Here is a 14,251-nt window from a genome sequence, read left to right as displayed (position 1 = left end):
CTAGTCTTACCATTAGCCGTACCCTAGGTAAAGCAAAAAAGCATGTGCTTCATTCCGCAAGTGTTTTGCTGTCGTGCGTCTCAATGACGTAAGATGGTTGATGCCTCTTGTCTTGGTGTAAGGTAGACTGCCTTAGGTAATGCTGCCGCGGCGCGTCGCTACCTCAGGTGCTCCTCAATTGAGCTCTAGTGGCACCAGCCACATGAGGCATGGATGGATTGATCTACCTTAGGCACTACTGTGTATCCGTACAGTAGGTCATTTTCTCAACGTGAGGTCCCCAAGGTAGATAGTGGGGACCTCCGTCCCACCCCCGCGAAGGCTCCAATATAAGTGCCTATGTGACTTTCGTAGAAAATACCCAAGTGCCTTTTAGAGCTGCCCTGCATCGATCTTGAGAGCTTTGACATGGGTGCCGACGGCTTTCCGTCTTCGCTGTTGACACTGTTTATTGAAGCTAGTACGGCAAGAAATCCGCTATGGCGACTTTTCCTCTGCGGTCGCTGACCGGACCTACCCTGCACAAGGACTAGAACACAACGAAGTACGTACAGGGCTTTGGAATGTTGAAGCAGCTGCTATTTACTACCCGGACAGCTGGGGGCACTTAGAAGTCGTACGTTATTTTGATTCTGATTTTCCATGGACACGACAACTTGGTGTCCTGCAGCAAAATATCAGAATGGCGCTGTATATTGTCCACCGCCGAGATCTACGGTAAAAGAGAGGCGTGTGTTCCCGGCACTGCCTGCTGGATGGAATAATCCAAGGAATCCGCCAAACCCACCAGTGTGTGATGTGGAGTCCCTTTTGGGTTGAACCAAGGGTCCGGCGGGAATATCTACACAGTAGTATACTACCTAGTGCCTTAGACATGCATGCGTTCCGGGAACCAGCAGTCAGGGAGATGTTCTGCCTCGGTTTCATCCATCTCATCGCAACTAGCCTGGCCCTTACATCTGACGTTGAGCTTCAGCTAGGTTAAAGATGCTGGCATACGTCCTCTGCCGGTTGTCACAACAGAGTATTCGTACATGACTTGACTGTACGTTATAAGTATCCGTATGCGTGGCTTATTAGTGTACGTAGTACTCGCAGATAGCAGGGAAGAGCCAGCATTCGATGATTTCTGGAAATAATTGGAGACGCGCGGAAGGGTCGAATGCAATCGGCTGGAATAGGTATGGCCCTGGCCCCGCGGATGAGCCGGCCAGTGGAGACGGAATGGGAAGACCATGCCGACGTGCCGTTGAGTGAGACTGGACTGGAGTGTGGTGTCAGGTCGCACACGAAGGGTTCGGTAGGTACACAGGAGTTCAAGATGTCGGTAGAACTTTCCTTGGGCACGAGATCTCCTTCATATTCCGTCTCCGATTAAGAGCATTCGTTTTGAGGGACTCTGGTGTACACTAGATAGGTAAGGTACTCGAGTCTCTTGTCGCCACTCAACATGTTTCAAGAAAGGGCGGAAAGGCAGGGATGCCGCAAAATACGAACAATCTCGTGCCAACCGACTAAGTACGATACCTTCGACCATGATGTGTAACCCCGCAAGAACCGTGGCCACTCATCGTGGCAGTCCCAATTCCCAATTTTATGCCCGCCGTTCACTGCCTTACCTTACCTGTCTGTAGGTCGCGGGGTGTGGTCAATCACGTTATCCGATATCTAATCGTACCTTGAGGTAAGGTACTTTACCTTACCCCACGTCAGCCAATACACATCTTTCATAATGGAACTCAAGGATCATGAATACTTAGGTAGGCCTACCTAGGTGCCTAGGTATTTCACTACACTCTTGATGCGTACCGTCAGGCGATTCGATGATCAAGGAACATAAAGCGACGAACGTATGAATGCATACAGGTACGAAGACTGAGAGACTGGGAGACTGAACAAAGGAGAAAGGGAGAAGTAGTGTAGAGGCAATCGGGTCATCTCATCATGGTTCTCGATGGCATGCTCTGAGTCTCACCGTGTCTGTTTGATGTATGGCGGGTGCGGTGCAGCGGTGCAGTGGTGGCACTCAATCCGTCCATCCTCAATGGCTGAGACTGGCGCTACGACCACATGGATGCCACTGGGTGCAGCAGCCGTGCAGTAGCGCCCTGCCTCTTCTCCACTTGGAATGCGACACCCCCGCCCATCTCCACCCCCGATTTCCTGGGCCCAACCAAGGGGCCCCCGGGACCAGGTCTTGCTGTCTCGACCCTTTCAACGTTATTAGGTTTGGTTCACCACTGTAATACCAGCTCTCACACGGCCTTCCTACGAACAGTAATATTTCTCTTTGTACATACAAACAGGTATTTGCCATGGTGCCGTCGTTTTCTACATTGCCTACCTACCTAGGTTGCTTACGTGTGTCTACGGTAATGTTATCTGAATTCGCAATACTGCCATCGATACATTGGCCGAGCACCAGACGATGCGCCCAATTGTCAACATAAGCGATGGTCCCGGCTACATTCTACCCCGAGTCTTCCGCTCCCATTCTTTTCTGACGTATATGATGGAGACCTCTGTATTCTTCTATTGCTTAGGAGAATGAATCTTCGCCTCACTCGATTGAGAATTGGACGACTCGAAGGTCTAGACCTGATCGACGAAAGACATGTCTATCCGTACGGATACACTACCTTAACACGGTTTGGTTGGATACCTCTCCTTAGAAGATGAGGGGTAAAACAATCCCGGGGTCCAATATCGCGCCTCGCTAGACCTTCCCTAGCACGCCTGGGTATCTCGAAAGGAAGACCCAACCATTGCCAGGCAGAGAGGTTGGTTAGTTGGTCTCTTCTTTGATAATCACCAGCAGTGAAAGAAATAGTGAACAGCATGATGTTGAGCAATCAATCCACGTACCTCCGCATCACGAGAAATGATTACCTAGGTAGGCATGTATGAAGTAGGTACCTTACCTCACTGGGTACTTAAGGTATCGCGACCATTAGCGCCAACTTGCATTGCTGAAGCCCTCTCTGCGGCTGTGCAACTAACTGTAAGGTAGTGTACAAGCCAAATAAACGCTGCCCACCATTGGCACTGATCCCCTTCCCCCCATGTCCCTCTCCAACCCCCTCACCCCTCCTCAATCCATGAGAACTCCACATTTTCCAGGCTCCTTGATTGGACGAGATGAGATGCCAGGTCAAGTGGCTTGGGAGTCGGGGCGTGGGCATGGGCTTGGTCTCGCATGTTGGAGAGAGCTGTCTGCCCATCTCGTCGACATTGGACATGCCCAAGATAAGGTACCTTGCCTTACCTGACTGTGCCAGTAAAAAAGGTAGGTACCTGCCCTAAGTTACACTCACCACCAGAAGGTACTGATAAGGTGGTAAGGTAAGGTACCCAAGGTAAGGTGGGTTGATGCGTTTCCAGGTCGCTCCTCACCATCGTGACGCCGGTACTGCACCTACCTTACCTGACGTGTCACGACTCCTTTCAAGGAGCTTAGCACACAACTAAAACCTTCATTACTTCAGTCTATCCCACGGCTTCCTCGCTCTTCCCCCTGTGCGTTCGCTCCTTTCCTCTCTTCCTCCCCCAATCATTCGACACCTTTCCTTGACATGATGCCGCCCGCTCCCCTCCTGCCATCGTCAAAATAACCCTCCTCCGCCTAGCCTTCGGGAATCATCTGTTCGTCCCTGTCCTCGTACCTCACCTGTAGCTTCAAGGTTGGCCTGCAATATCGGAGCAACCGACGCTCAATTCCCACACTCGACTCATGTTTACAGAGCCGTTTGTATCATCCACAAACAGCAGAGGGACGACAGGCACTGCCGCCCCAGCTTATCACGGAACTGGCGCTACTGCATTTCACTACTACCAGAACGCCCCTACACTACCACACTCTACCTAGGCCGAACTGAAGCTACCCTGCTGTTTGGTTGCTTTTGGGCCACGCACGATAAGGATCGCCCATCACCCCAGCCAGTCGATCCAAGGTCCAGCCGATTTACGGTTAGTTCGAAAGCCTTCCTTACCTTACCGTTCGCTACCTCCAGATATCGTCTCTCCCTGTCTGCCTCCCCCAAGTGCCAGTGCCCCTTCCTGGTACTCTCTTTCTGCTCTCTCTCCACCCTGTCTGTGCCCCCTTGTCCTGCCCCCGTGCTCCCACGCCCGTCTAATTAGTACCCCAACCTGTTGTGGTGACAAACGTCCTCCTTCCTTCTTCCTTTCAACATAACATATCTTGGACTTGGATCAACCAGACGGCTGATTCGAGTGTCTTTTCTCTCCTGCTCATCTCATGAGTATTCGACAGTCTCCTCCATCATTACTTCGTTGCGTCTGTTGTCAACTCGACGTCTAACATAGTTTGGTTGGATTGCAGGTATCGTCAATTCGGCACAAGAGAAGCATCCCGTTTTACGTGTTGGTTTAGGCCTTGGTTGCAGTTTCACCGTCTTTCCAACCCAGCTCCGACTGCTCGCAGACAGCCGGTGCACAGCGTCAATTGCAATCAGCTGCCGGCTCAAGGCAACAACAAAGTGAAGGATACAGGAAGAGAAAACTGAAAGAACAGTACATACACTTCAGCATGGCGACGATTGCCCTTCCGAGACCCATTGCCCCGCACCGCCCAACGTCGACGGTGGGATCCGTCCCAACCATATCGCTCGAGTCCATCGGCACTGCTCAAGTGCCTGTACCCAACAAGCATCTTCCAGTTTGTCCTCCAGGCCCTGTTCCTGCCGAGGAGCCCAACACTCCTCCTCCATCACCTCCTCGCGACGACGATCTGATTCAGCAGACTTCGTTATTATTTCCCCCCGACAAGTTCTCCAAATTCGAGTCGGGCCCGGCCACCGTGTATGCCGTCGGCCCCGTCGACGTGGCTGCTGCTGTCGACTATATTTCCCGTCAGCCCTTGCCGGATCCCAACCAAGTCTTCCCATGGTTCCATGGTCTTCATCCTCACAATCATATTCAGCAAGCTTTCTTCATCGCCCGTCACCGTTCTCTCCGTAAAACACCTACATGTGTTCGGGGGGTCACGCTCGTCAAAGCGGACGGTGATCTGAGCGTCGCCCGCCTTAAAGGTGCTATAGCCCCACAAGAGCTTATCAACCTGGCCGCCGCCACTCCCGAATTTCTCGATGTCGACCCCCGCGATGGCTTTTGTGTGAGGAATTTTCAGATCCAGGCTGCCAAAGCCGCCATGGTTTCGGACATTGTTGTTTACGGCCAGGATGAGACGGCTGTTCGCAAAGTGAGCCTCGATATTGCGACGGCACAGCTTCGATGGCGACAGAGGCACGAAGCTCAGGGTCACTCTGTTCCGGAATATAACACATTCATGTGTTGTTCGCCATTCAGCAACTTTGAGAACAACCACAACGAGATCGTCGCTATCGACGCTCAGGGCCACTTGACTGGTAATGTCCTCGACTTTTTCCACCAAGAGCGGAAGGAGATGTATGACATGACCAGAGCATCGGAAATTTCCCACAATGTTTGGCTCGGTCCAACACCAGAACCTTCCTCAGGGGAAGACCAACAATTTGATGTGTTGATCGAATGTAGTGACGTCGGTCGGCTTAACCCTTCAGCACTGCGGACCTTGGCTGAGTCCCGGGTTGAGCCTGCTCAGAGGCCCTATATTGACTTCCCCTCCTCTGGAAGTATCTTACCACCTACATGGTCACAAGCCGAAGCCGATGGAATTTTGGAAACCTGTAAGTGGGTTTATCACTTGGCCCATGGCACGCTTCCAGCTACAACTAGCACCGACACCGATGGGGACGGCGACACCGATATGAACGGGCCGGCTCTGTCGCCTGTTAACAGGAGAGAGAGGAAGATTCTCATCCACTGTGCCGATGGGTACACCGAGTCTACCATGCTTGGAATCGCCTACTTCAGCTACAGCACTGGGAGGGGCATTGCCGATGCCTGGCTGGACTTGCATACCATCAAGAAGCGGAATTTCTTCGCTTATCCTACTGACGTTGCTCTTCTCACGTGTATCGAGGCCCGATTGCTACATGAGTCGCCCGTTCACTCGGGTAAGGGCCTCGGCGAAATCACATCGCTGATAAAGGAACCAGCATGGCTTCCGGGCTTGGATGGATCACTGCCAAGCAGAGTTCTCGAATATATGTACCTCGGTAACCTATGTCACGCGAACAACCCCGACCTTTTGAGGGCCATGGGGATAACTCAGATTTTGAGTGTTGGCGAGACTTCGATGTGGAGGGAAGGCGAGTTGGAGGAATGGGGCCCAGAAAACGTCTGCATTGTACAAGGAGTGCAGGATAACGGAATTGATCCTTTGACGGATGAATTCGAGAGATGCCTCGATTTTATTGGTAAGCCGGCAACCCTTGATCTTTTGAAAGTCGGAAAATTGCTGACTCGTTTTACCGCAGAGCGTGGCCGGCGCAACGGGACAGCCACGTTGGTACACTGCCGCGTCGGAGTATCGCGGAGTGCAACTATTTGCATCGCCGAAGTAATGCGGTCGTTGGGTCTGTCATTTCCCCGAGCATATTGCTTCGTCCGAGCCCGCAGGCTCAATGTCATCATCCAACCACACCTCCGTTTCGCGTACGAGCTTCTCAAATGGGAAGAGCTCAACCAGTCGAAGAAAAAGGGCTCATCTAGGGTGAAGCGGGAACTCGAATGGGGTGAAATCGCCAGAGAGATCGCTCTGATGAACCGTCCTTACGCCAGATAAAGTCCTCTTCTTCCTCTACTCGGCGTCGTAACGCGTATTCTTCTCTCTTGCGTCGACTCCGAAACCCATATCTCTCATTTATTCGCCCACGTGGATCGTCGGACGTTCTTTAATATTACATTTACACCACCGTTGGATACATCACAGACAACTGAGCAGTCGGGCCCAAGGCCCAGTCAGTAGCTATTGTGTGCAGGTTGTATCCTCAATGGTAAAACTTCATGTGGAATGATTTGTGCGGATATATGACTGATGGAATGGCGCTATGGTATTATCTCCCGAAGGAGAGACTTTTCTGGGGGACACTTTGGAATGGACAGTTCGGCGCATGATTTCGACAGCTGTACTTCGGCTGGCCTGGTGTTTACTCGACTAAGTATATTTCAGGGTGGTGGTGGGGGCATCTTCACAGCCTCCGTCTATACAATCTTTTGATAATAAAGGATACTTGACCGCCAGGTCATCGGGTACTCGCGATCAGTGACGGCGATGGAATCTTGCTGGAGGTATGGAGAGGGGACAACAAGCAACAATCCAAACCCAGTCAACGTCACCAACTTCCTCTTTAATCATGAATAGTGTTCTGAAGCTAATTGGTTGTCACAACAGATATTTAGTCGATATTGAGCAGGTTATCTGCTATCCTGGCGTGGATTCAAATTGCATGATTGTTCTTCATGACGAGAAAGTGATGGCCTAGCATATAATCCGAAGCGACGCTGTGCTGTAGAACACAATTGAGCTCGCGGGGCTCATGACAGCTGTTAGTCTTATATGTGATTGACATTCGGGCGAACAAATGCGCTTTCTTTCGTAGTAGTTAGCCACTGGGCAAGCAAGTTGCTCCATATTACCTAGGTCGAGAATGCAAGGTGCTGTAGCCTCCCCATGGACCATACCGCCTCCTTAAGGTACAGACCAAAATAAACAGAAGTAGAAGAAGGTAAATAGAGAAAGTCGTCCGGACGCCTCCTAATGCTGAATTGGCCCCCTCCCATCTTCTACTCCCACAAGTCCCAATTTCCATTCACCATCTTGCTTTATGAGCCACGCAAACAGCGCTTCATGTGCCGTACGAGGACGCGTCCAATTTGTCGTCGCCGTCAATGACTCTGCCATAGATGACTGTTTAGTGTTGTGGACCACAAGCATATAACGATGACGAAACAACGGTGCGATAACTCACGAGAATTGTTTGACCAGGTAGCCCTCTCCGCCATGCTCCATGTCAATGTTGTACACATAAAAGCCACCGTCACTAGTGACCACCATTACCTGAGGACTGCTGCTGCTCATGGCCACGACACTTCGAAGCGGGCCAGTCAGCGGCTGCGACCCGCCCGCGTTGTTGTTCCCACGGGCTTGGCCAGTCGGCGAGTTGGAAGACTTTGGAATCTTGATGTACGCAAAGTCTCTGAGGGGCTCCCACATCTCTGTTACCGTCTGCGGCAAATATGATCCAACGACGCCGGCCACGCTGCGACCCATAATCTGCGACGAGCGCCGCAGCATGCTACTAAACGAGCCACTTTGCCGCCTGTTGATCTGTTGCTGGGGATGAGCAGAGCCGCCGTTACCTAGCCCAGCGGGTTCCGCCAGGTCGCTTCGTGGAGAACCAGCCGCACTCCCCACAGGCGACTCATTATTGCTGTCATAGCTGCGTGACCTCGACCAGCGATCCTGGCGAGGTGAAGCAGGTGTCTCTGCTGCGGCGGCGGCAGAATTGTTGCCTGGAGGAGGTGCTCCGAGACGAAAGATGTGAACTGTGTCGGATGTTGAGGAAACGCAGAGAAGGGTAGAGCTGAGGTTGAATGACATGCTGTAAATGGTGGATGGATAGGTCCCCCGGCGGAACTGGTAGAGTTTCTGACCTCCAGGGACCGAGAAGACGCGGATGATGGTACCAGTCTCGCTTGCTGTGGCCAAGAGCGTTCCTTCACTATTGAGGCAGATGCAGCACAGTGGTGAACGATGAGCCTCAATGACATTCACAGCCTTCAATGTAAGCGTGTCGAATACCAAAACCTCTCCCGATGTCGGCGCAACGTATGTTGAGAGGGGAGGCGCGTGGGCTGGTCTCTTGTCTCCTGAGTCCTCCCGAGGCTTCGGTAAAGGGTATGCAATGTAGCAGTTCTCTGAAGAAGGCGATAGAGCGCAAATTGCGCCTGGGTTGGGAGATGTAGGAATCGTGAAGAGAAGGCTCATATTAGAAATGTCATATAAGTAGATTTCAGATTCGAGAACGACGGCGAGACGTTTCCGGTTGAGACGCACGGCGAGCACAGCTGATGGAAAGGTAAGTTCGCAGATGACTGATGATCTCTATTTGTCGTCAGAAGAATTTCATAACCTGGCATGGATCATCGCCAGCAAGTGGCCAGCACCAACCTTTGTGTTTTGTATTATCAAGTGTCGAGGAGATAGAATCAGGGCGACAAGAGACGTCGAGAACAGCATCTCAATAATAGCAATATTGCCATCGTCGCTGCTGAAGATTTTGGAGAACGGATCGGTATGATAGATTCGGAAACCCTTAGAAGTACCTAGCAAAGTGAAACGCAAAACGATTAGTAACTCTGATCTGGAGAACATCATATGAAACCAGGAAAGCAGATATGAGGAGATCTCACCGACGGCCAGACAGCTATGGTCTTGATTAAAGGTAATGAAGTTAAGGGCGGTATTCGCCATGGTGCGCTGCTCGGATCACGGTGGAGATGCGGACGGCGATTCTGGAACAGCAGGTTCTGTAACGCCCGGGCAGCGCCGGCGATCGATGAGGACCAGGCAACCCAAATGTGTCTGTTAACACTATGGGCAGGTTTTGCGGAGTTGGGTATTCGCGATGCTATATGCGTCGCGATAGATGCTCGAAGCCCCACACTGGCAGAAACTCGGGATCAGTGGCGCAAGCAGAAAAAGTTTCAGTGGTGGCGGTCTGAAGTAGTGGTAGGCGACGGTATACCAAGCAGAAATCGAAGATAGACGGCGTGGACAGGATACGATGTGTGTTTCCGCATGTACTCGAGAAGCAGACGATTGTAGGTTGGACCGAAGTAGGAAGCAGCGGCTCGGCGACAGAAGGCGGCTTTCAGCTGCCAAAAAGTCCGAAAGGATGATGGTAGTCTCAAGATGAGGCGGCGTTCGGTTTGAGGGCGACAAAAACGACGAGGGATCGAGTGCAATCGAAAGTTCGGAGAGGGTTGGCGCAAGATGGCGGCAGCGCAACAGCAGAAGGAAGTTGAGGTGAGAGAGATGCCGTTGCGGTCAAGCAAGGTAAGAGAGGTCGGGCAAGGAAGGTCGATGTTGGTGTACGGCGGTAGCTTGTGGAAGCAGATCCAGGCGGGACGGCTCACAACGCAACGTGAATGGAGGAGGCAACCCAATGTCAACCCAGTGGGGGGGGCGGCGGGGAAGCTATGTAATCCCATGGCCCTAGCGCCTTAGCAGCCCAGAGCTCATCGCGGACAGATACAGAATTGACAGAGCACCGTACTACCTTACCTAGGTACCTTAAGGTAGGTAGGTGCCCAGTGTGCTAGGAACCGAACCTAGGTATTTAGGTTACCTGTCCGTACGTGCCTGGCGTGCCAACCTTGGATGGAATGCACGACGATGTGTTCAGCTATTTCACCTCACTTGATGCAGTAAGTACTGAAAACTGCTTTACACAGGCATTCACAAACCAAAGTACCTTGAGTGCAACACCTAAGGTAGGTATCTTGACCCTCATTGCCTTGGGTTGCACGCTGAAATGGATGGGTGTGTTCATGGCACGTGTGGCTCAAGCTCTGGGGCACCAGCCAACCTCAGTACAAAAGTAACAAAAGTAAGGTAAATGCACCTGGTTCGGAAACTCGCGACAGGTGACCGATTGGGCCATGGAACCTGTGGAACTTGAGGCACCCCAATAAGGTACCTAGGTACCTTACGGAGTACTTTAAGGTAGGTAGGTAGGTAGGTAGGTAAGGTAAGGTACGTACCGTTTTGGGGAGCATCTCTGATAAGATAAGGCAACCTCGAGACTTCCAGGTTCCTGAGGTTCCATGAGGACAAACTATGAGGTGAGGTGGGCACAGACAGCGAGATAATTAGGTGAAATCACCATGTCTACATGGAATATGTTACATTCTCGTGGCTGGGACTGGGACTTGAGTGTCTCATTTAATACAGATCTATTCCTAGCCCGTCTTTCGCATTTCTTGACAATTTTCTAGAGGTTTAGTGCCATAGAATGTGATTCAACCGCCTATATCCCGCAATGGGGTTTTAGAAGCTCGGAGCCCCGGTGTTTGGCGCCTTTCCCTGAGGAGGGAACTTTCTGCAAATTTCCAAACAAAAAGAAAAAAAATTTGGCCGCGCAAAAAACCAAGATTCTCACGGACATCGTAACACACTACACGAAGCATATTGAATCGGGCGCAAGCTTCGCTGTGATCCGTCCAAGATGGCTCCCTCTACTCAGGACGTTCGAAAGACCCGGGCTTCGGACGACTTGATCATGGCCGTGAGTCGGTTTCCAGCGTTCATCTTTCTGTCTTGTCAATCTCAGTGTCACTCACACCCCCTGCTTCATAGACAAACAATAGCTCGATCGTCTCAAAACGCAGTGTCGTAAGTCTTACTGCCGCCCACTTGGTTGAAACGGCAAACCTGAACACCATTCAAGGAACATCTCTACTATCCTGACGAGCCTCATTATTTTCGGTTCTTTGTGAAAAAGTTCCGGAGAAGGGCGCCTCTGGTTAATAGAGGCTATCATCTGAGACTCAAAGTTATCGACACCCTAGTTCGCCGATTTCTCCAAAAGCCATCAACCCGGAAGAAGGTCGTCGTGAATCTTGGCTGCGGAAGGTGAGCTTCAACCTGTTGCTTTACACGTTCATGAGGCCTTTGCATGATTAATGCTTCAACGACAGCGACGTTCTGCCGTGGCAGTGTCAAGTGCGCTATCCCGATGCCTGTCGAGATGTGACTTTCCTTGATGTCGACTACCCAGATCTTATTCAGAAGAAGCGGCAGATAGTACTCGAGACCCCGCAGCTGCAAGATCTGATGGGAACTTGGGAGGTAAATGATGATTGCCCCATTGTCCTCAAAAGCCAGAAGTACTGTCAAGTGGGATGCAATCTTCAGCAGCTCTCGGTCCTGCAGAATTGTCTTGACACGCTCTTTGACGTCTCAAACACCGAATTCTTGTTCGTGGCCGAAGTGTCCATTACTTACATGGACACGAAAGGTGCGAATGGAGTCATTGAGTGGGCAGCTACTGTTGGAAATGGTACGTTTGTTACTTCAGTTTGTACGATACACTCTAACCAGACACGTAGCTGAGTTCTGTCTACTGGAGCAGATCCTCCCAGATGGGCCCGATCATCCTTTTGCTCACACAATGCTTGGGCACTTCAACAAGATGAACGCTCCACTCAAGTCGGTCCATCGCTATCCTACTGTGGCCAGCCAGGAGAAGCGATTCCAGTCTCTTGGCTGGCCATCAGCTGAGAGTTGGACACTTTGGGAGGCTTGGTCTGACGATTTGTTTATGACTGCCGCAGAAAGACGAGCACTCGATTTGGTTGAGTCTTTTGACGAGTTGGAGGAGTTTGCTCTCTTCGCCAGCCATTACTTCGTCATCCTTGCTACAAATCCGAAGTCTGAAGTCCAGGGCCACGTGTCCAAGGTCCATGGAGAAGCCGACATTCCGTCTTTCCAATGCCCGATGACTTTGAGCGCCTACGAGTCTGCTCATGGTCACCGCCGGCTCGGCGGCGCAATGCTCGTCGGAGAGCCCAACAGCGGTGGATTCATATCTCACAACTTCGGACAGGGGCCCGTTGGAAGAATGAATTCCGAGGACCTGTACCAAATATCTAGCCAGCCAGTGGCTTCTATCCCATCCGTCAAGGTGCCATCTGCAAGAGTATGCCATAGCCTTACGGACTTGGGCAGTGCTGGTGTTCTTCTCGCGGGTGGTCGCACGGCCCCCTCAACGGCGTTCGGAGACTGCTGGCTTTTCAAAAGGCATCTTTCTGCCTGGGAACGAACAAAGGATCTCCCCGTTCCCCTTTTCAGGCATTCTGTGACTCGACTGGGTTCTTCGACTCTTGCCCTCCTCGCTGGCGGTAGGAAGAACCATTTTGAAACGTCAGCCGAGTACTTTCTGTTTGACCCTGCAGAGGGTTGGCAAAAGTGCCACGTAAAATTTGCGCCACCTGCACTGTACAGTGCTACGTTTATCTGCGTAGGCGAAGTGGGATCTCGAGCTTTCACTGGTTTCTTATCCGGGGGCAGCCTTGAGGATAGCGTTATCAACCAGGAACTTTATACTTGGAAACTGAACACGGCTGAACCCGAGGTATGTGCCAATGCGACTTTTTGAATCCTTTCTTTCGCATTCGCTAACACCTATTTGTAGCCTGTACTGTCGTTCCAGCAACGGACTACCCAAGGCGGAGGACTGCCCGGCGGTCTTGCCAGGCTCGGCTCTTTCGCTATTCAGTCGCTTGGGTACACAATATTGCTTGGCGGAGTGATTGAGGGTGTTCAGCTTCCATCGCTATACGACATCATCGTTCTCGAAACAACGGAAATGGACGTCAGTGTGGTGGCCAGGCTTGATGGCACAGGCAGCTCCGGCGTGATACGCCCCTTTCTGATGGGTTCCTCCGTCGTGCACTATGGGGATGCGAATTTCGCAATCGTAGGAGGTGGCGCAACATGCTACGCCATGGGAACATTCTGGACTCCTGGAAGCTACAGCTTCCGCTTCGATCCGGGTCTTTTACACCAGCATAGCACAGGGCAAACAACATCACGACCCGAGCCGATCCAATACAAGGAGACGATTGAGTTCTCGGAGAGCGAGAAGAGGCCCGTCGAATAGAGTGGGGCCGTATCACCCCTCTTCAACATCACTCATAACCTGTCATTCTGGATTCACACCACAGTCAGCTATGTCCTCAACGAACTTCCGTACCTGGCAGTAGTTCGCCATTCGGGGGCCATCTGCATAGAAACATCGGGACTTCATAGCGGAGGAATATATTCATTCAATGGAGGATTAGCCTCGACCTCGAAGCAGTTGCTTCATCGACGAAAATAGACTCTTGGCATCGCTACCAAGACCCTCCTTGTTTTCCCTTGCCCTCTCGAGCCCGCCTCTCTTGAATCCACCCGGGACGCAAAGCCATAAAATTAAGAGAAAGATGAGAAGGGCCAAGATGATTGGCTGTAGCACCTTGACGCCTTTGCTCTGGGCGATGGCCCCGATGGCAAAAGGGAAGATCGCTGCGCCGCCGCCGCCAAAGGCAGCAGCAAATCCAATCACTCCCACATGGTAGTCGTTGGGGAGCAATTTGGTCGCGGTGACGATGACGGCGGGGAAAAGGGGGCCGAGGAAGAAGCCGAGGAACGTGATGAAGATGACGGAGGCGATAAAATCGGGGACGAGCCAGTAGAGCAGTTGGAGCGCGAGTGAAGTGACAAGATAGATTGCGATCGCGCGCTTCTCTCCTATGCGCCCCGTTATAAAGCCCAAAATGACTCTGCCTAACGTCAGTCCCAGCC

At 51.8% G+C, this 14,251-nt stretch overlaps 2 protein-coding genes across 2 annotated transcripts; one reads left to right on the top strand and one right to left on the bottom strand.

The window, feature by feature from the left end:
* Positions 1-4,546: 4,546 nt before the first annotated feature.
* On the top strand, positions 4,547-6,685 carry PPS1 (tyrosine/serine/threonine protein phosphatase pps1; the record flags this gene model as incomplete). Its single annotated transcript, XM_065757836.1, has 1 exon — positions 4,547-6,685. One exon carries the CDS (start codon positions 4,547-4,549, stop codon positions 6,683-6,685), a length of 2,139 nt encoding a protein of 712 aa, XP_065613753.1.
* Positions 6,686-7,867: 1,182 nt separating this feature from the next.
* Positions 7,868-9,042, bottom strand: ATG18 (autophagy protein; the record flags this gene model as incomplete). The annotated part of the gene is made up of 2 exons (XM_053196387.2): positions 7,868-8,970; positions 9,036-9,042. 2 exons carry the CDS (start codon positions 9,040-9,042, stop codon positions 7,868-7,870), a joined length of 1,110 nt encoding a protein of 369 aa, XP_053046250.2.
* Positions 9,043-14,251: the final 5,209 nt, after the last annotated feature.

The sequence above is a fragment of the Colletotrichum fioriniae genome (assembly GCF_027942845.1).
Source record: "Colletotrichum fioriniae strain IMI 355084 chromosome Unknown scaffold_7, whole genome shotgun sequence".
Classification (NCBI taxonomy): Eukaryota; Fungi; Ascomycota; class Sordariomycetes; order Glomerellales; family Glomerellaceae; genus Colletotrichum; species Colletotrichum fioriniae.
Note: the sequence above shows the minus strand (reverse complement) of the source record. Positions and strands in the feature narration are given on the sequence as shown.